Here is a 23,665-nt window from a genome sequence, read left to right as displayed (position 1 = left end):
AGGACTATTTATTAAAACATGGAATCATTTCTCAACTCTCGACACCGAGTACACCTCAGCAAAATAGTGTAGCGGAGAGGAGAAACAGAACCTTGTTGGACATGGTTCGTTCGATGATGAGTTACGCTTTCTTATCAGACTCATTTTGGGTTTCAAAATGGAGACTGCGGTATACATTCTCCATTGTGTTCTTTCTAAGAGTGTTACGAAAACATCTCTGGAATAGTGAAACGGGTGTAAAGCTAGTTTACATCACTTCCGCATATGGGATTGCCCAACACATGTGCTTGAGGCAAATCCCAAGAAGTTGGAATCACGATCGAGGTTGTGCCTCTTTGTAGGCTACCTCAAAGGTACACGAGGGGGGTTACTTTTATGATCCGTCCGAAAACAAGGTGTTTTTTTCCACGAATGCTACTTTCTTGAAGGAGAATCATATCAAGGAGCACAGTCTATGTAGTAAAGTTGTGTTAAGTGAGCTTTCCAAAGAAACTACTGAAACTTCAACAAGAGTTGTTGAATGACCTGCTTCATTAATCAAAGTTGTTGATGATAGTTCATCTAGTAGGTCAGTTCCACCTCAAGAGTTGAAGGAACCTCGACGCAGTGGGAGGGTTACGAACCCACCTGATCGTTATCTGGGTTTCACAAAAATCCTAGCTATGATGGCAAATGACGATGCTAAGAATCCTTGCCCTATCAAAAGGCAATGGAAGATGTTGACCGGGATGAATGGGTCAAAACCATAAATCTTGAGATGGAGTCGATGTACTTCAACTCGATATGGGATCTTGTAGATCAGCCTGATGGGGTAAGACCTATAGGTTGTATATGGATCTACAAGCACAAATGGGGTGCTGATGGGAAGGTGCAAACCTTCAAGGCTCGACTTATGGCAAAGGGTTATACCCAGGTGGAGGGAGTCGCCTATGAGGAGACTTTCTCACCTGTTTCCATATTAAAGTCGATCCGCATTCTCCTGTCCATTGTCGCTTATTATAATTATGAGATATGGCAAATGGGCGTCAAGATAGCTTTTCTGAATGGCAATCTTGAGGAGACCATTTACATGGTGCAACCCGAAGGATTCATTGCCCAAGGTCAAGAGCAAAAAGTTTGCGACTGAATCGGTCCAATTATGGGCTGAAGCAGGTGTCTCGATCTTGGAATATTCGATTTGATGCTACGATCAAATAGTATGGCTTTGACCAAAACGTTGATGAACCTTGTGTTTACAAGAAGATGGTCAACAGTTCAATAGCTAGTATTGTATGTAAACGATATACTACTCATTGAGAATGAAGTAGGTCTACTGACTGCAGTTAAGAACTGGCTAGCAACCCAATTCCAAATGAAAGATTTGAGAGAGGCTCAGTTTGTTCTGGGTATACAGATCTTTCGGGATCGTAAGAACAAAGTGCTAGCATTGTCTCAGACATCGTATATTGACAAAATCTTGCTCAAGTATTCAATACATAACTCCAAAAGGGGCCTACTACCATTCAGGCATGGAGTCACTTTGTCTAAGGACATGTGTTCTAAGACGCTTTAAGAGGTTGAGGACATGAGATGGATCCCATATGCATCTGTCGTTGGCAGTTTAATGTATGCAATGTTTTGTACTAGGCCAGACATCTGCTATGTCGTGGGAATAGTTAGTAGGTATCAGTCTAACCCAGGCCAGGGACACTGAACCACAGTTAAAAATTTCTTTATGGCAGTGTTTTAATAATTCAACATTCATTTGTATAAGTCTTGCTTTTGTAGGAATTTTTTATTCATGAAATTTTTTTATATATGGTAGGCTAACGATGTGTTGCTTTCTTTCCCAAAAGGCATTAGGAATAATACCACATATATCTTTCTCAATTAATTCTTTAAAGTGATTAATTTGATTTTAAATATAAGAGCCATCTAATTGCTTTTCAATTCTTTTATAACCTATTTCTTCTTTTGGAAATTGTATTTGTTGTGTCTTTCTTTTAATAGAATTAATAGTTTTAAATATTGAGGAATTTTTTAGAATTTACTAATTTAGTAGATATTGGATTTACAAATTTGAAAGTAATGTTTTGATATAAAATTTTTGAATTTATTCCTTTCTCACTTACTGAGAATGGATAAAGTTAGGATAGGAATAGAGTTCCTGATATTATTTCTTCATCTAAGTCTTTAACTAATATGAAGGTATTTTTGAAACAATATCCTTGATTGCAGATATGTGCATTTGAAAGTTTGTAATGAATTTTTAATCGTTGACCATTGGCACCGTGTAATTTTTATGAGGTTTTTTCAAAGTATTTGGTAGGTATTTCACGTAAGTATAAGAACTTCATCAAGAGAAAGAAGCAATTCAAGAAGCATCTCTCCAACCAAAAAGAGTCAAAAGGTGAAAAGAGCAAAAAGGATGAGGTAATATGCTATGAATGCAAGAAGCCGGGTCAATATCTCTGTAGAACCGATTGTCCATTTTTTCAAATCATCCAAGAATTCCAAGCAGAAAGCAATAAAAGCTACTTGGGATGATAGCGATGGAGCGAAAGTGGGAGTGATAATGAAGAAGTGGTCAATTTTTGCTTCATGGCTCATAGTGATAAAGAGGATGAACAAATGATTGAGTAACTCTAGAAACCTCTTTCTTATATGAATTGTTTGAAGCTTTTTGAAAATATGCAAAATGATTTAGAAAAACTTAGTTCTAAGTATGTTGTGCTTAAAAAGAAATACAATGTTTTATCTAGTAAAAAAAGTCTTTACTTGAAGAAATTACTTGCTTAAAAGAAAATGAGCATGATGTTATGCATATTGATGAAATGAATATCTCTTGTGATAAGCATGCTTTTGATTGTGATGAGAAAAAATGTCTTGCTTGACAAAGTTAAATTTTCTTGAGCATGAGAGTTGTGAAAAAGATAATTTGATTAAATTACTCAAAGAAAAGGAATTTGTGCTTTGAAAGAACTTGATAAGGCTAAGAATCTATTAAAAAGTTGACAATAGATGCTTAAAGATTAGACAAGATAATTGAAGTAGGCAAGCCTTTTGGTGATAAAAGAGGTTTAGGCTATATTGATGAATGTTCTACTCCTTCAAGTTCTAAAACTATCTTTTGTTAAAGCATCTCATAATATGCCTAAGCTTAATATGCCTAAGGTTGTGTCTAAGCATGTTAAATCTAACTTTGTGCCTATATGTCATTATTGTGGTGTTGAAGGCCATATTAGACCTAAGTGTTTTAAATTGAAATATGCTCATACTACTTCTCCAAGAAGAAATGTTTCTCAAAGGGCAAAGTTTCACAATGCTCCAAGGAATAATTTATCCAAGAAAAGTAGAGTGTATAAATTTGTTGTGAGAGATAAATCTTTGCATAATGTTGTTTGTTTTCTCATGTGGCAAGTTTGGACATACAACTTATTCTTGTTACTTGTCTAAATCCAATGTTTTAAATGTCTATGCAAAAATGAAATGGATTCCCAAGTTTGTCAATGCTAACCATCTAGGACCCAAACAAGTGTGGGTACCAAAGAATCAAATTTGAACATTTGTGTTTGTAGGTTTTGTTTGAAAGCCTCTAATAAAAACAAGTGGTACTTGGATAGTGGTTGCTCGAGGCACTTGATGTGAGATCCATCCAAGTTTGTCTCTCTCTCCAAAAAGGATGGAAAAAGGATGGAGGTCTTGTAACCTTTGGTGACAACAAGAAATGTAAAATAATTGGTAAGGTAGTATAGGTAATGAATCTTCTATTTAATTGAAAATGTACTTTGTGTTGATGGTTTGAAGCATGATTTACTTACTATTAGTCAATTGTGTGATAAAGGCTTTAGAGTTGGTTGATAAAAAAGAGTTGCATCATTGAAAATGCTAGTAGTAAGAAAAGTTATATTTGTTGGAAATAGAGATGAAAATGTTTATACTATTGATTTGAATGATTGTTTTATTAATGATAAATGTTTATCGGCTTTTCATAGTGATCTTTTGTTATGGCATAGAAGACTAGGATATGCTAGCATGCACTTAATTTCAAATATTTCCAAGATTCTTTGGTTAGAGGTCTTCCCAAATTTAAATTTGAAAAAGATAAAATTTGTGATGCTTGTCAAATGGGTAAGCAAACTAAGTCCTCTTTCAAATCTAAAATGTGATATCTACAACTAGACCCCTTCAACTATTACACATGGACTTATTTGGCCCTTCTAGAATTGCTGTTATTTGGAGGGAACTATTGTGCCTTTGTGATAGTTGATGATTTTCAAGATTTATTGGGTTTTGATGCTAAAATATAAGGATGATGCTTTGAAAAGCTTTCTAGTTTTGCAAAAAGAGTTCAAAATGAAAAAGGTTTTTTGATTTTTTAAAATTAGGAGTGATCATGGAGGAGAATTTGATAGCAATGCTTTCGAAACTTTTTGTGAAGAAAATGGTTTTCCTCATAATTCTCTCTGCTCCAGAAACTCCTCAACAAAATGGTGTATGTTGAAAGAAAAAAATCAACGTGACATTTGCAAGATTGCAGATCAATGTTGCATGAGTATGATTATATCTACATACTATTTGGAGAACGGGCCATTCGCTTGTATATGTTTTAAATAGAGTTTTAATTAGACCTCTTTGGATAAAACTACTTATGAACTTTAGCATAACAAAATTCTAAATATTGGGTATTTCAAAGTTTTTGGTTGCAAATGTTTTATTTTGAATAACAAAGAAAAACTTGGAAAATTTGGTTCTAAAGACGGATGTTGGTATTTTCTTTGGCTATTCCTCTACTAGTAAAGCTTATAGAGTTTTCAATAAAAGAACTTTAGTAATTGAGGAATCTATGCATGTAGTAATGATTATGAATCTTGCAATGTTATTTCTAATGAGCCTATTTATAGTGATGTTTTAGAAGGAAATTTTGGAGATTTACTTGTTAGTGACAAAGGCAAGGAAATTGTTTCAAGTAAGCAAGAGGTGAGCTTAATCGAAAGAACGAAGTTGATTCTTCATCCAGGCCTAAAGAGTGGAGGTATGCTCCTTCCCATCCCAAAGAATTAATTCTTGGTGATCCCGAACAAGGTGTGAAAACTCGTTCCTCTCTTAATATGTTTAATAATCTTGCTTTGTTTCTCAAATTGAACCAAAAAGTTTTAAAGATGCCGAAAATGATGAATTTTGGATTTTAGCTATACAAGAAGAATTAAATCAATTTGAAAAGAATAAAGTTTGGGTGTTAGTCCCTAGGCCCTCTCATACTTCTATAATTGAAACTAAATGGGTCTTTAGAAATAAAATGGATGAAAATGGAAATATCATTAGAAATAAAGCTAGACTTGTAGCTCAAGGTTATTGTCAAGAGGAAGGAATAGATTATGAAGAAACTTTTGCAGCCGTTGCTAGAATAGAAGCTATTAGAAGGTTGCTTGTTTTTGCTTCTTATAAGAATTTTATTTTGTATCAAATGGATGTGAAAAATGCATTTTTAAATGGTTATATCATGGAGGAAGTTTATGTACAATAACCTCCGGGGTTTCAAAGTTTTGATTTTCCTAATCATGTCTATAAGTTGAAAAGGGCTCTTTATAGCTTAAAACAAGCTCCAAGAGCTTGGTATGATAGACTTAGTAATTTCTTGCTTGAGAATGGATTTAAAAATGGGTAAAATTGATATTACTCTTTTTATTAAGACTAAAGAAAATGATATGGATGATATTATTTTTGGTCTATCTAATCCATCTTTGTGTGAAGAATTTTCTAAGTGTATGCATAGTGAATTTAGATGAGTATGATGGGAGAACTTAGCTTCTTCCTTGGACTCCAAATCAAACAACTCAAGGATGGTATTTTCAGAAGTCAAGAAAAATACCACAAGGGATTTGCTCAAAAGGTTCAAATCCAATGAAGGTAAAATTGCAAAAACTCCTATGAGCACATCCACTAAGCTTGACAAGGATGAAAAAGGTAAGTGTGTGGATATAAGAACTTATAGAGGTATGATTGGATCTTTACTTTATTTAACCGCTAGTAGACCTGATATTATGTTTAGTGTATGTCTTTATGCTAGATTTCAATCTTGTCCTAAGGAATCACATTTACATGCCGTTAAAAGAATTTTTAAATATTTGCTTGATACTATTGATTTAGGCTTATGGTATCCTAGAAATGTTAAATTTAATTTGGTAGGTATTCCGATGCGGATTTTGCGGGTTGTTTACTTGACCGTAAGAGTACTAGTGGGACTTGTCAATTTCTTGGTAGTTTCTTAGTTTCTTGGTTTAGTAAAAAGCAAAATTTGGTTGCCTTTTTCCACTACCGGGGGAATATATTGCAGTTGCTAGTTGTTGTGCTCAAATTCTTTAGATGAAACCAAACTCTTTGTGATTTTTGGATTAAAGTTTGATAATGTGCCTATATTTTTTGTGATAATACTAGTGCTATTAATTTGACTAAAAATATCCTATACATCATTCTAGGACTAAGCATATTGATATTAGGCATCACTTTATTAGAGAGCATGTGCAAAATGATAATTTTACTCTTGAATTTATAGGCTCTAATAATCAATTAGCGGATATTTTACCAAGCCTTTGAATGAAGAAAACTTTTGCAAAAATAGGCTTGAGCTCGGTATTATTCGTTGTGATGCTCTTGATTTTAATAATTTTACTTGTGTTAAATCTTTTAGAAAGCATTTTGATAGGGGGAGATATGGAAAGCATGTATTAATATTCTTAAGGGAGTTGTGCTAAATTTTATTATGTTCATGTTTTTAAGGGAATAACATTTTAGTAGTTCTAAACTTTTTCTTAATTTTTCTTTTTATGATTCCAAAAGGGGAGAAGTTTAAGAAAAATAGTTATAAATTTTGTTATGATTTTGATTGTATTAATTATGGGGAATTTATTTTTTTGAGTAATTTTCAAGAATGATCTTTATGGTGATATGTTGAATTTTATTATGTGCTACATATGATTTACATGTATTTCAAACTATTTTTCTTGAATGGTTTTTCATCATAAAAAAGGGGAGATTGTTGGCTTTTTGCCCTTAACTCAAATTATTAAAATTTTAATAAATTACAATAATACAAATTCAATTTAATTGATGATTTTATTTATAAAACAATGTAAAATTTTTAAAAATTCATATAATATAGTTCGTTTTTGAATATACTATAATAGGTAGAGCTAAAACACGATACATTGATAACCATCATAGAACTCGATATGGATATAAATAATAGTAATATATGACTGAAATAAGTATATAGAGAAAATACCATGGTAGATGACATGACATAACCAGACCATTTGCATATAGACATGTGACAACATATTGGTTGATATGGTGATCATTAAGAGATTAACATATGATGAACTTTTGTTTTTTGGATTGATTTAAAAAATGAAATTTAAAAGAAATTTAAAAGGAAAAAAATTTAATATTATTTTATGTCTGTGTCTAACAACTAGTTTTTTTTTAATTTTTGGATGAACTTTAAAAAGAATGAATTCAAAAAGAAAATGAATTGAAAGGAAAATGAATTTAATATTATTTTATGTTTGTATCTAACGGCTAGTTTTTGACACATGGTATGTTTTTTATTTTTTGGATTAATTTAAAAAGAAAATAAATTTCAAAAGAAAATGAATTTAATATTATATTTTGTTTGTATCTAACGCCAGTTTAGTTTAAAATCTCCACTATTGATTTTTTTTTTCAAAATCCGTCCAAATTAATTATGGTTTCTACAAATTTTTTCATCTCTATATAACCATCTTCCTCTCCAAATATTGTACTAACAAATTTTACATTCATAATCCTCCAAAACTCAAAGTTCCCATTGTTACTCTCTCTAAAGCTCCCAATTTTTTTTCTTTTCATCTTATTCTTGAAAGAGTGTTTATTGTATTGTGAGGATAAATTTGTTGAGTGCTTAAACTTGTAAATCCACTCTAGTTAGAGTTGTATTGTGTTCTTCAAAAATTCCAACATTTGTAACGGTTTGATCCTAAACGTGGAAAAGAATCAAGTTTGCTCTTGAACCCGTAAAAGGAGCGGTGGTGTAATGGTTGGGCTCTAATATGTGAAAGAGTCGAAAAGATTTTATTCAAATTCCCAAGAGGCGCTTGGAGAGTGGAGTAGGTCGAGTGTTGACCGAACCACTATAAAAACTACGGTGTCCTCCTCTCTAACTCTTTCCCATTTATCGTATGTTTTAGTTTGTTCTTATTTATTTGTTAAAATTTGATAGAATTAAATTATCACACTTTTTGTCATCTTATTTGTTGCATAAATTGAATTTTTCTTATTATTTATAAAAAGTGTATTAATTAGTTTAATTTTAAAAAAAAGTTTAATTAAACCCTATTCACCCCTCTAGGGTTGCCAATCCAACAATTTCAGGGTTTCAATTTGGGGAATGGCTTCAAAAAGAATCTCTTGGTCTCTTGAAATAACATTTATAGTTTTCTTGCATGTACGTGTCTTGATTTGATTATTACTAGAGGATATTGATATTTCAGAATCAGAATTATCTATATTTTCTTGGATTTCAAAAATTTGGTCATAGAAGGATTCTTCATTGTCATCTAAGAGGAGGAGGAGTCAGAAGGTGTTAACAAATTTAATAATTGAATTTTTAAATCTTCATCTATTTCTAAACTATTGTTTTTCCTTTCATAAGACAATTGGGAGCTATGTGTTCTTTTTGTCTACATTTATAACAAGTAATTTCTTTTCTTTTAATAGTAGTTTTGTAATTTTTAAATCTTCTTTTTGGTTTTGATTTATAAGTTTGTTTGTTTTGGTTATTTTGAAAATATCCTTGGGTTCTATAAGGTTTTCTGTAAAATTTTCTTTTAAATTGTTTGGGTTGTTTTTGTGTTGAGAGAGCTTGTTTTTTCTCATAATATTGAGCACAAAAAGATCCAAGTTTCTGTTTTTGCTTATAAAATTCATTTTTTATTTTTGCTTTCAATTTAAGGTCTGTGCATAAAGCTAAATCTTCATTGTTTATAAAGTTAATTAGTTCGCCGTAGGTTAGATTATCAAAAGGAATTATACCTTGATAAGTTTGTCTTATTGTTTGGCATACCTTTTCAGCAAATAATTTTGGCAATCCTGAAAGGAATCTTTCTTCCAAAATTGATTATTGCAATCTGTGTGGATGTAAATTTTGCTCAATAAAACATCTTTATACCATCTGAAATCTTGAAGTTTTGGATAGGTAAGGTTGGAAAGAATTTGAGAACTTCGTTCTTGAAATTGAATGGGTTCTCCTATAAAGTTTTTGGTAATAGTTTAAATCAAAGTTCAATGACATCTTGTGTTTGACTTATTCCTGAACCACTTGGTTCAACTTTAATGACAATTAATATTCTTGTTTTGTCACTTGAAAATACACAATTATCTCACCATCAAACCGAAAATTAGCATTTGAGCAATTTGGTGGTTTGTATTTTTGATGTATTTTGTAACCAGTGGCTGCTAAGGTCATTTCATGCATTAAATTTAGAATTTGATGTTAAGTCATGCCATCTATATTCCATTCATAGATATCATTTTCCTGTATATTGAGCCTGGGTTAATTGATTTCTCTCTTCGTATTGCATGTCAGAGAGAGTTGGTCTGGAATAATAGTTTCTTAATTTTGGATATCTAGAATTTGTTGTCTTTTGAAGAGGGAGGTCATGAAATTGTTTTTCCAGGTTATTTTCAAAACTGTCTTCTAATTTATGTAAGTCATCAGGATTGTCTTTTATTTCATGTATGTCAGAATGATTTTTATCAGAAGTTTCATTTATAGTATTAATCTTTGATGTTGAGGTTGATGTATTAAATTATTTTGTAGAATTTAAATTCAGGTTTTGTAATTGAAGGTTAATTTTGTATAAAATATTATTAGATTCTTTATTTGAAAAATTAATTAATTTTAAATCTTTATCTAATGTTTCAAAAGGTTTAAACAACGGTTTTGTCTTATCGATTAGTTGAGATTGTGATTTTCGGGTAATGTTGAGATTCAAGTTTGGATTCTATTCTTTCTACTTGGTTGGATATTGTATGTAAAATTTATTAGAATAATTATTCTGTAATTGTATATTTTTAATATCTTTTAATGTTGGTACTTTTATTCCAATTTCAGGTACATTTATCATCTTGAAAAGTGAAGCTATTATTTCTTGATCATTATTATTTTGAAATTTAATTTCTTCTTAAGGAGGATGTGTAGAAGTTATGCATATTTTAGGATTTGTAGTTTCCCATATGGGGAAGAGGTATAAGTATTAATAATTTAATATGAAGGAGATATAATGTTTTGATAATATATTCTATATTTCATCCAACGGAAGAAATATATATTTATTTTAAGTTTTTCCATTGTTTCATAATATTCATGAATCTCATTTTGTTCAGTTTTGGTAAATGATTCAAAAAATTTATCCCTTGAGAGTTTATTTTTGTTAGACCAAAACTCTTTATCTAATTCTATTTTGTTAATTATAAAGGGTTTGGAAATAAGTTAATATTTTGCATATAGTTGGGATAAGGTTGATTCCTTATCTTTTGCATAAAAAAGTTGTGGTATTGTATTATCAAACCGTACTCCTTGAAGATTTATAGAAGTATTTGGTTGAGGAGGTTCATACGTCCTAGAAAATCTAGGAAGTTCCAATCTTGAAGATTGAAACTGTATTTCTACACTTCCATCTTCATTTTCAATAATACAAGTTAATTTTGGATCTTCAATTGAAGGTTTAAAAGCGTTTTCTAAATTCCATCTGGGATTATGAGTAATTTGATTCCAAGATAACATTTTTGGAGTAAGAGTATTTGAGTATTCTGTATTGACTTCCATTAGGAGGGTTTGAGCTTTGGGAGAAGTCTTAGAAGCTTTGGGGGATAAATTTGTATGTGTTAGTTTATAATGTAATCAAAATATTCCTACAATAGATTCATTTTGTGGTTCTCAATCCATGTTTTGAATTTTAATATCAAGCATTAAAGATCTAAGTATATTTGGATCACTTAATGAAACTGAAAAGTTTAGATAACAATTGAAATAAACTAGTTATCATTCTAAATTTGATTCGACTATAGAAAGTATTGAGTTTGAAAAGTTTCTATGTCTTTTATCACGTAACAGAATTGGAGTATCTAATCCTATTCTATAAAGTGGTTTTATGGCAATTTGAACTAATCCCATATGAAGAAATTTATATTTTTCTTAGTGTTGAAGAACTGGTTGTCTTGAAAATAAACGAAGAGTTTCTGAGAGTTTATGATTGAGACTAATTGTTCTCTGGTTTTGATTTTATAGTCTTGAAGAAAATCAAATTTTCCTATTCCATAGATTGTTTTAATATCTACTTTTGGTATAATCCAATTATGGAAGTTTTTTTTCTTTCTATTTTTGCTATTTGAAGTTCTTGACTAAGGGTTGAGAATCATTTGAATAGTCTTCAATTAAATTTGAGTTTTTTTGTAATATGGGCTTTAGAGAGCATTTTTCCAATTAACTTAGACATTAAAATTTTAAGGCTTAAAGTCCTATTAGAATTCTAATTATCTATTATGACAAATAATTAGGATGCTGAAATTCTACAACTGGAACACCAGGCTTACCAACGATCTTACGATTCTATTGCCGGGAACACAAGGCTTGCCAAAGAGTTATCCAATAGATTTAACCAGCAAACTTGATTATTATCACAAAGGATAATTAGAATGTTATTAAGACAAAGACTTTATGACAATTTAATGTTAATGTAATTGAACTAACACACTTTACCAGTAAATAACTAGGCTCTGATACCATTGACGACACATTATGTATGTGTAACATGAAGAAGATGGAGTAGATGGAGTTGGTGGAAACATGCATGTTTGACACGTGGCAAAGAGAGAAGTGAAATGATGATTCTTATGGAATGAAAAATTATGAAAAATATGATGAGAGATATGACGGTAGAATTATTATTGTTATTATTATTAACTCATATTCCGTTTACATCAGACTATGAGTTTATAATAATAATAATAATAATTATTATAATAGTTGTTGTTATTATTATTATTATTATTTTATCTATATACTTTTTACAAAATATGTGTATAAAAAGTTAGTTATTTTTTTAATTTTCATTTCAACATTTTCCTACTTTAATATATTTCTAAATTGTTTTAACATTTAAGACTTTATACCTTAAGCCATAAATATTATAGTATTTAAATAAAAAGCTAATATTTAAATTTTAACTTTTATAAATTATATGATTAAATTATATTTCTACATATATAATAGTAATATTTTTATATTATTTTCTATTAATGAAAAATTCATTGGAAATAACTTATTTAATATATTTAATTTTATTTGGTTAAAAAAAAACAAAAAAGCTGAAAAAAAAAAAATTAAAAAAAAACAAATGGAAAAATTTTCCCTTCGGAATTTCGTAGGGACGGAGAATGAATTATGGGGCGGGGATGGGGACGGGGAAACGCAATTAAAAGCAATTCAATTGTATTTGCGATTCATGCCTATTACGATTTATCCATCAATTAAATCTCATTCCGATTAAACCAATTTTCATTACAATTTGGTAAACATGATCATAATGTAATGCAAAATATATGTTTGGATCAAGAGTTTTTAGCCCGATTTGTAATACTAAATCCATCCCATTCCCATAATTTTCAACCTAACCTTCTTTCTCATCGTTTTCATGCTTCACAATTCAATTTATTTTTGTTCTCGATTTCTCACTCATTCTAATACCCATCAGATTTTTAAGTAATTCTAATTACAATTCAATCTTCCGAATATAAAAAAAAAAAAAAAAATTATACTACCTCCATATCGTTCTGACTGGTCCACGAAATAAACTTGTTAAAATCTGTAATAGGAAATTTCTAAAATTTTGAGTAAAATGGAGCAACCTATTGCAAATATAAATAGTTTCCCAAATAAATACGTAATAAAAGAATAAAACCACATTCAACGAACGAAAAAGGAAAAACCGTCGAATTACTGGTCGGTCAATTTTTCTTGCGGGTTTCAATATTTGTTCCGAAATTTTACAAAGCCAGCCGCTAAGCAACCAAAACACTCCGCGAGGAAACGGAGCTCAACAGGCAGATCGGCGGGCGAACTCTGGTTCTGCACCGGCGATTTGCTTCTTTTCAGCTTTACAATCCTATTATCTCAACGGTAATTCTAATCCCTTCATCCGGTAACTGCTGAATTTTGCTTTATGCTGTTTGCTTTATTGTCGATAGACAAATTCCAGATCTGCTTCTGTTTTGATTTCCGCAGTGTGTAAAGCCTTTTAATTTGTTCATTTCGTTTATCCTTTTGCTCAAATTGAGGTTGGTTTGTCTCTCTATTTGTGTGAATAAAGCTCGATCTAGAAGTGAATTTGTGTTTTGAGTGACCGCATAGGACTTTTGTTATTGTTTGTCTGTAAATATTGTCAGGAACCTGTACTTTTGCGACTGAGTGCAGGACAATTCATTCTTAGCGTTTGATTGTAAGCATTATGCATCATATGGGTTGTGTTTTTTTTTTTTTTTTTTTTTTTTTTTTTTTTTTTTTTTTTTTTGTTAGATCTGCAATGGTACCTTTAACCACTAAAGTTATAAATGAAGAATGGGAAAAGAAGCACCTCTTAATTGGTTGTTTGGAGGCTATAGATGTGAATTCTTGATTATATTGGATTTTCTTTTTTAATGCCGGAACTTTCCTTTTAAGTTAATTTATGAAGTTGCATCAATTTTGCTTAGTATTTTGATGTAGATTCTTTTCAATTATAGATAAGTATATAACGATACTTGCTAGAGATTGGAGGAGAAGAGTTTAAGGAATTAGTAGAGTGAAAAGAAATCCTGTACGATGTCTTCGCAAAAGATTGAAATTGGCCATCAAGACATGATCCATGACGTACAAATGGATTACTATGGCAAACGCATTGCAACAGCTTCCTCTGATTTTACCATTAAAATTGTTAGCGTTAGCAAAAACTCTGGTTCGCAACTCTTAGCTACATTGAATGGTCATAAAGGCCCAATTTGGCAAGTTGCTTGGGCGCACCCGAAGTTTGGTTCAATGGTAGCTTCCAGCTCTTACGATGGTCAAGTGATAATCTGGAAGGAAGGAAATCAAAATCAATGGTCACAGGCTCATGTTTTTAATGCACACAAGTCTTCGGTGAACTCTATTGCCTGGGCACCGCATGAACTTGGCCTCTGTTTAGCCTGTGGATCATCTGATGGAAATATATCGGTCTTTATTGCCAGATCTGATGGTGGCTGGGACAATAATCAAATTGAACATGCCCACCCTGTTGGAGTAACCTCAGTTTCATGGGGCCCTACAACGGCTCCAGGTTCCTTAGTTGGATCCAGTTCGGAGGACCCTGTTTGGAAGCTAGCTTCTGGGGGCTTTGATAGTGCAGTAAAGGTGTGGACGTTAAAAGATGGAAGCTGGAGGAAGGATTCCTCCCCACTTCAGATGCACACTGATTGGGTGAGGGATGTGGCTTGGTCGCCAAACTTAGGGCTTCAAAAATCCACCATTGCAAGTGGTTCTCAGGATGGGACGGTAATTATTTGGTCTGTTACAAAGGAAGGAGGGAAATGGGATGCTACACTGATGAATGATTTTAAGACTCCAATCTGGAAGGTTTCATGGTCATTGACTGGAGACTTGTTGGCTGTTGCTGATGGGAATAACCATATTACTTTGTGGAAAGAAGCAGTTGATGGAAAATGGCAGCAAGTAACCACAGTTGAGCCTTAGGTTATTCATTGTTAGTCTTTATCGTTCCGTTATGTTTTGTGTCTTGTCAGGAGCATGTTGTTCAATATTGTTAAGCACTTTCTCTGTATTTAGTTCACAATCTTTGTACTATCATTGCATGTTTTCATAACTTCCAATCATATTTTGAGGGTGAGAAATGAGTAATTCTGCTTTTATTTAAATTCCTTTGTTCTGGCCTTTTCATTGATCGACTGCTAGAAATAGAATTCTATTCTGTAATGCTTTTCTTCAAAAATAAATAAATAAATAAAAATAATAATAATAGAAAGAAACCAAACCTATGTTAATAAAAAGTGGAAGCAAAATACAACGGGGACCACAGGAAAGTGACGCTTGCAACTTAACAGGGTAGACAAACCAAAAAAACGACCTACAATTACAAGTAAGCACTCTAGTTGTGACTCTTGTGAGTGATGAGAAAAAATCTCGAATAAGACTGAGACCAGCACCTTTTGAAAGGCACAGCGTTTCAGACCCTGTCCCATAAAATATATCTATTGTAAAAATTTTAGTGTACATATTTTTAGATCACGTTATTCTGATATGTAAAAATAAAATTTAGGGTACCTAGTGTTAAATCACCCCAAGACCTCAAAATTTAAACAGATAGGTTAGGCACATCTGATTTTTATACATATTATTGGAATATAACATTAGACCCAAACCATAATTGGTTGGCCTAGTGGTAAATAGGGGGGTATGACCTTGATCAAGAGCTAAGATGTCATGGATTTATTCCATGGTGGCCATCTACCTAGGATTTTATATCCTACAGTTTTCCTTGACACCCAGTATTGTACAGTCAAGCGAGTTGTCTTGTGAGATTAATCGAGGTGCGTGTAAGCTAAAAAACAATAGACCCAAATGCTAATGAACTGACATGGTAAAGGTTGGAATCTTAGTCCTCTAACTTTGACACAAAATCACCGTTTTCCTTAAACTTATCGGTTAGGGTATTAAAAGTTCTATACATATTTCTATCACTTGGTAAAAGCAGGTGCTCAAAAAGCTGTTTGACTGAATTTTGCAATTTCTTTCTCTATGCATCATAACTCTCTTCTTCGTTGTATGGAACATTAGCCAGTGGATTCTAAATTGTATATAGGCACATGATATTAGTGTGAAGAAGTATATAATTGCTCTTCATGTGCATCATGCTGACTTAATTTTTGAATTATTTAGCTTGTATTAACGTAATGCTTGCTCTTATTGCCAGAGCCCCCTTAAGATTTTCTGATTTCAAACCATGCAATCCAATCTAGTGTCTCTTGTAGGGAGTCAATTGTATGAAATCTATTGAGGCATGTAACGGTAGGTCCCTCTTCCTAATTAGGTGAATTGTACACTAAATAGTAGAAAATTTGAATGATTACGAAATCCTTAGCATTTTTCTTTGTGATCTGTGAGTGGCTTTCTTTCCCCCCTCCCCTTTCTAGCAATGTTTAAATTAGGAGCTCTATATTTATGTGCTCTAAATACATAGACTAATTTGAGTGCATGGAATCTTTCAACTCTCCATTTCATTCTTTCTGTCTGACGAGGTATCTTTTAGCTTTAAATATTTGGTGTTTGTATATGTAAGCAATGTAGAAATTTGAGCTTTGAGTTGATTGTTCAGCTTATTATACATATTGGTAAGTGGATGTTTAGTTAGCATGTTTTATAACAGAGTCCCTGTGTATTAGTTATCCTCTCCAGTTAAGTTCTTCTCCTATTTATACCAGAGAACTTTTGTAATTCTTATGAGTTCTATGAATGAATTTTAAACTCTTCTCTCATTGCCCGTGTTTTAGTAATATGGTATATAGGCCACGGAGCCTAAAAGGGTGTTCAGTCCAAAAGAGGTATTATCTTGAGGATCTAACATCTAAAAGATAGGGAGACCTCGCAATCTTTATGAGATACGTGACTTACTTCTTTCATTGTCAATTGGTTTTGAGATTGAACTCTATGTTTATATAATATAGTATTAGAGTAGAAGAGGGGATAATGTTTATCGTTCGTGGTTCGAGTGGCTAAAATTTAGAATGAGAATACTTTGAACAGAAGAGGGCTGGAATTTCTTATAGAAACTACATCAGAAGGATAAGCTTCGAGAACATGATCTCCTCAAATGTCTGTTACATTGAATTGACTTGATGCTTTACTTTGTAAGAATCTGAACCACATGATTTCCCCCTGCTGGCTGAATGCATGGGAAAAAACACACTGCTTAGGTATGGTTTGGAAAGTTTTCTTACAAGACAGTTTCCAGGAGTTGCGGGTTGGTGTACTGTAAGAATACGTTTGGAAGGCTGGAGTGTAATTAAAATTACTGAAAATTAGAGGAGTATTAGAATGCGTGAGGAATCAAGGACATGGAGCAAAAATGGGATAGTGAACCGTGAAAATGATGGAAAAGAGGATTGAGTTGAAAACTATGAGAATGGAGTGAGGTATTACAAATTGGCCCCATAATGCTCAATTCAAACATGAGTTTAGATTATATTACAAACTCATTCCATTACGGGCCTCTGAACAACCTCTAAAGGTCAAAGTTACTAGTGCGTGCATAAAACACAAGAAAACTTTCGGTTATTTGGAGAAAAAACAATCGAAGTATGAAGAAAGACGATTGCTTTGTAAATTTCTTGTATTCTTTAGTGAATGGGAGGAGATGAATTTATACACCAAATCCCTAATTGGGAAGAGCAAATAGAGAATGGAAAAAAAAATACAATATTACAGATGATACAATACAATTGAACAACCCTTAACAATCAAGATTCCTTTATAACAGAATTTGTAATCAGATTTTTCTCCTTCTTGGTGAATATTGGGCTACTTACTGTATTTGTCTTGATTGACGTGGATGAGCTGACTGTGGTAGACTTACTGGTGTGGCTGCCTTTATTTTTATCCTTGATATCGCCCTTCAAATTGGAGGGTAGTGCAAAAACTCCAATTTTGGATCTTAGGATAAAAATTGAGGATGTGTCAAAGACTTTGTTAAGCAGTTAGCTATTTGATCGGATGAAGGAACACATTGCACATGCAGCTTCCCTTGAAGAATCTGGTCTTTCACAAAGTGGATGTCAATCTCAATATGTTTCGCTCAAGTATGACATACAGGATTTACAGCTAGAGCTCAGACGCTCAGATTATCACACCACAAGATTGGGATGGTCTTCCTGAAGCACCCAATTTCACCAATTAATTATTGTAGCCAGATTATTTCTGTTGAAGCGTGCGCAAGAGCATGATATTCTAACTCGATACTTGACTACGTTACAATAGATTGCTCCTTGGATGACCACGAAACAAGATTACCACCAATGAAGACACAATACACAGCTATAGACTTTCTATCATCAATGTTGGCCACCCATTCGACATCAAAGAAGGAAAATATGGAAAGATCCGAACTGGCTTGAATATGAAGGCCATGGTGTTTTGTTCCACTAATGTATCGACTACCTGCCAATGCATGTCAGTGAGTTGCTTGAGTATTGACTAAGTTGATTAACAACATATGTGATGTCAGGTCTAGTGTGAGTTAAGTATCGTAATGCCCCAATGGTACTACGGCAGATATAGGGATCTTAAAGTGGAGTGCCAGTGGATATGGATAGATGACAACCAATGACACTTGGTGTGGGTGCTACCTTAAGATCATGAAAACCAAGTTTCGCAAGGAGATCATCAACATATTTTTCTTGAGTTAGGATGATACTATCATCCAAATAATGAATTTGGATACCCAAAAAATTACTTAAGATACCCAAATCCTCGAGTGGAAACTGACTGTTAAGAGCATGTATCAATTTGGATTTTGTGGACTTGTCATTCCCTGTTATAATCACATCACCTACATACACAAGTAGTAAAACCAGAGCAGTCTCATTGCGAAATATAAATAGAGAGGTGTTTGACCTAGCATTGTGAAATCCCATGATAACAAGGCTTCTTTCAAAGTTGTATTCCATGCTTAAGGTGCTTGTTTGAGGCCGTAAATGGCCTTGTTTAGCTTGTAGACACGGTTCAAAAGTCTATTATCAATGTACCCTTGAGGTTGACACATGTACACTTCTCCCAAGGCCCCATTTAGAAATGCATTATTGAAATCAAGTTGTCTGAGCTCCCAACCTTTGGAAATAGCAAGGGTAATCACAACCCAAACGGTGGAGGCTTTTACAACGGGGCTGAATGTTTCCAAAAAGTTTACCCCTGGGCTTTGGTGAGAAACCCTTGGCAACCAGTCATGCTTTATAGCGTTGTATAGAACCATAAGAATTCCTTTTAATTCGAAACATCCACTTATTGACAACTGCATTCAATGATGGAGAAGGAGGAACCAATCAACAAGTTTTGTTTCGAAGCAATGCAGAGAAGTCGATGTCCATAGTTGCCTTCCACTGAGGAGTTTGGAGAGCATCAACCACTTTAATTGGTTCTGTGAGGGCCAGTCTTTGCTGACTTGAGACAACCAGACCTTAGGCTTGAAGATCCCTACTTCCACGAGTGATCATTGGGTGAGTAAGTAATGGAATAGAAAAAGGTTGTGATGGTCTAGGAGATGGGACTTGAATAGTAGGGGGTAGTTGAGTTTGGTTCTTCAATACGGATGGGTGGCAAGGAGGTGTTGAAAGGAGATTGAAGTGGCAGGTCACCTGCTGGTGAAAATTGGGGCTGAGATTCAGTACTTGTAGGTTGATTTTGGACAGTAGGTGAAAGTTGTGGGGTAGCTTGAATGTCTGCATTAGCTATGATGTGGGGCTATTGGTGATCTGGATAGACTAACGGGCTGTTTTGTGGGCTAGTGTTGTGAAGTACATTGTTGGACAAAGGGATATTATTGGGCTGAGGTAGCCTTGATGTTAAAGAAGGCATGGTGGGGTTGATGGGAGGCTTAGAGCTCATGGTTGCTGCAAAATAAGAGTTAAAAGGGAAAGTCATCCTCATTAAAAATCACATGACGAGATGTAAAGATGTGACTAGACTTGTTCAAGCACTTATAATCCTTGTGATGTGTACTAGGGTCCAAATAAACACATTTTTCAGAGTGATAGTTAAACTTGTGTTTGTTATATGATCTTAAATAAGGAAAGCAAATACATCCAAATATTATCAAAATTTTCAAGTTTAGTGTGAAGCAACAGTTCAATAGGAGACTTACCTTAAATAACGTTTCTAGGTAAGCCATTGATCAGATAAACAACATATAGAAAGGCATCCTGCCAGTGACATAAAGGTAATGCAACTTGTGCTAACAAGGTGAGACCAATGTCTACAACATGTCAGTGTTCTCTCTACTCTATCGTTTTTTGTCGAAATGTAGGGATACAAGTGAAGGAAATCAGACATGAGGATTTCCATGAACAGCGGAAGGATTGTTCCAAATTCCATTCGAAATTGAACATACACAATCATAGTCTTAAAATAGAAACTCACAAGTCATGCAACAACTAGAAATTACAGCATGCTAATAAGAACTCAATGGATAAAGCATGTGTACCTTTGAAGTACCATTCTTCAAACTCCCTCGAACACTCCAATGTGTCCAAGAACAGCAACTCAGCCCTTGACCACAACGACCGGTGCAACACGATCACCAGCACGAACACAACGAACACGAACCCAACGAACGACCTCTAGAACCTTGGTATTTTCGGTGTGAGAATCCAAGAGTTGTGGGCTCTGTATGAACTTGGTTAGAGGAAGAGACTGGAGGAACAACAATCGTGTAGACGATTGAGCAAGTGGGAGATAACACAGTTTATCGTATAGACGATGTACTCAATCGTGTAGAAGATGACAGTCTATCGTATAGACAATGTCACGCGATCGTTTAGCTACGACTAGCTAAACGAACTATTGTATAGTTTAAGTGCATGATCGTTTAGTCTCTCTACTTGCTATCGCTTAGTGAAACATTTTCACTTGATAGCTTTACCATGAGTTATTTCCGAAAGTAGTAGCTTTCTCAAAAATTAGGAAAACATTTTCCTTTTATCTCATAATTACCATAAAACCACCAATAACCTTCTACTCAATTGGTTATTAGAGAAAAAGAGATAATTATCAAATATTAATATTATTATAAATAAATATGATAACCAACTTATCATATTATATTTATAACTTATAGTTTTATTATTCCATCCCATGAAACATATAAACCATAGTTCTTTTTCTATTTTATGGTACTTAATGTAAATCATATTTATATTAATCCTCCACTTGATGTATCTCATACATCACACCAATTATATCATATATAATTGAATTTCCTCGTGTCAATTTGAACATTTCTAATCAACCCCAAGAATTGATTCTCAACTTGAATCATTGAGCTACCAAGGGGATCTTATGGGTCTGTAGCTTGAAGCTCCAACGATACGTGATTAACTGATTAAACTCTTTAATCACGGGATCCACCATCCGTTAACTGTCGGACACTTCACTAAAGACCGACAACTGCACTCTCCTTACTACAGTTATATTTTGCGTCTATATCAATCAATCAACAATGCAATAACCCTTCACAGATCGCTCGTAAGTACAACTGGGTCAATTTACCGTTTTGTCCCTATAGTTATATATAACTCTTTAATTACCACTGATTTCTCTAATGAACATAAGTCATAGTCCTATTATGACTGAGTCATCCCTTCCAAAGAGAGGCTGTGACCACTATGTTTAAGACTCGAAATCAACCCTTAAGGGAGAAATTTATCTACTTACCCCTACTTTAGAGAATGAGTGAATTTCATCTTGTGTAATTGAGTTCCCAGCTCCCAAATCAGACAAATCCCCAAAAAGGTAGGTTTGTTGAGTTGGCAATCTGGTCACTCTCACCCATACTCATTAAAGGACTGCCCTCAAAGGCAGAAGTTCCCAAGACATCAGGATTAAGGTCATGTCACCTATGATCATTTAGGTGAGATGTAAGTCTCAAATATCAATGGCGTTATATAAAGAGCCTTTGTAAATGGATCAGCAACGTTGTGCTCCAACATGATCTTCGTGACTATCACATCACTGCTATGCACAATCCTCCTGATCAAATGATATTTCCGTTCTATATGCTTGCCTCTACAATGACTCTGAGGTTCCTTCGAATTTTCCACAGCCTCGCTGTTATCACAATAAAGTGTGATTGGTAAAGACATATTTAGAACAACTTTCAAATCTGTAAGGAATTTTCTCAGCCAAACAACCTCCTTAGCTGCTTCACAAGCGGCTACGTATTCGGCTTCCATAGTGGAGTTCACGATGCATCCTTGTTTGATACTTTGCTACACTATAGCCTCTCCATTCAGAGTGAACACTGACCCTGATGTCAATTTTCGAGAATATCTATCAATCCGAAAGTCAGAGTTTGTGTATCTTATAATCTTGATCTCCATACACGAGCATGTAGTCCCTCGTTCTCCGAAGATACTTGAGGATCGTTTTGACCACCGTTCAGTGATCTAATCCTGGATTTGACTAATAAAGATTGACAATCCCTACTGCATAGCAAACGTTAGGTCTAGTACATGATATTGCATACATTAAGTTTCCAACAGCTGAAGTATAAGGAATCCGTCTCATCTTCTCAATCTCTTGAGGTGTCTTAGGACACTGATCCTTAGACAAAACGACTCCATACCTGAAGGGTAATAAACCCCTCTTGGAATCTTACAAGGCTAACCTCTTGTTCTTACGATCTCGAATGATCTAGATCCCTAGAACATACTGCGCCTCTCTCAAATATTTCATTTGGAACTAGGCGACTAGCCACTTTTTAATGTCAGTTAGAAACCCTACATCATTCCCAATGAGTAGGATATCATCCACATACAGTACCAGGAAAGCTACTGAGTTGTTGATGATCTTCTTGTAAACACAAGGCTCATCAACGTTCTGATCAAAGCCAAAGGATTTGATTGCACTGTCAAATTTAATGTTCCACGATCTAGACGCTTGTTTCAGCCCATAAATGGACATATTAAGCTTGCAAACTCTTTGCTCTTGATCTGGAACAATAAACCTCTCTGGTTGAGCTATGTAGATGGTCTTCTCAAGATTACCATTCAGAAAGGCAGTCTTGACGTCCATTTTCCATATCTCATAATCATAAAATGTGGCTATGGACATGAGTATCCTGATAGACTTCAACATGACAACAAGTGAGAAAGTTTCCTCATAGTCCACTCCCTCGACCTGGGTATAACCCTTTGCCACGAGTCTAGCCCTAAAGATTTGCACCTTTCCATCTACACCTCGTTTTCGCTTATAGATCCACTTACACCCTATAAGTTTTACCCCATCAGGCTGATCCACAAGTTCTCAGACATTATTGAAGTACATAGACTTTATTTCCTGGTTCATGACCTTTATCCACTCATCTTTGTCAACATCATCCATTGCTTGCTTATAAGACAATGGATCTTCGACCCCATCATCAGAAATGATGTTCTAGGCTTCAATCAAACCCATGTAGCGTTTTGGTGGGTTCATAACCCTCTCATTACGTCGAGGCAGTCTTAACTCTTGAGATGGATGACCAGATGTACCAACCTCGACAACTCTTGTTGATCTGTTAATCTGTTCACAACTCTTGTTGAACCCTCATTAGTCTCACTAGAAATCTCACGTAAAACAAGCTTGGTTCATGGTTTATGATCCCTGATGTGGTCTTCTTCCAAGAAGATAGCATTTGTACACACAGACACTTTGTTCTCACTCGGATCATAGAAGTATCCACCCCTCATTTCCCTGGGGTAGCCTACAAAGAGGCAAACTTTCGAATGCGGTTCCAACTTCTTCGGGTTAGTCACAAGCATGTGGACCGGACACCCCTAAATCCTGAAGTGGCGTAAACTACCTTTACGG

At 34.0% G+C, this 23,665-nt stretch overlaps 1 protein-coding gene across 1 annotated transcript; it reads left to right on the top strand.

Moving 5' to 3' along the window:
* The first annotated feature begins 13,008 nt into the window (after positions 1-13,008).
* LOC120091302 (protein transport protein SEC13 homolog B) lies at positions 13,009-14,967 on the top strand. The gene is made up of 2 exons (XM_039049276.1): positions 13,009-13,198; positions 13,801-14,967. Exon 2 carries the CDS (start codon positions 13,880-13,882, stop codon positions 14,783-14,785), a length of 906 nt encoding a protein of 301 aa, XP_038905204.1. The 5' UTR covers positions 13,009-13,198; positions 13,801-13,879; the 3' UTR covers positions 14,786-14,967.
* Positions 14,968-23,665: the final 8,698 nt, after the last annotated feature.

Source organism: Benincasa hispida, chromosome 11 (genome assembly GCF_009727055.1).
Source record: "Benincasa hispida cultivar B227 chromosome 11, ASM972705v1, whole genome shotgun sequence".
Lineage (NCBI taxonomy): Eukaryota > Viridiplantae > Streptophyta > Magnoliopsida > Cucurbitales > Cucurbitaceae > Benincasa > Benincasa hispida.
This window is presented reverse-complemented; position numbering and strand designations above follow the sequence as displayed.

What these genes read in the sequence shown, in the direction of transcription:
- LOC120091302 (XM_039049276.1), top strand. Translation starts at nt 13,880, where the DNA reads ATGTCTTCGCAAAAGATTGAAATTGGCCATCAAGACATGATCCATGAC.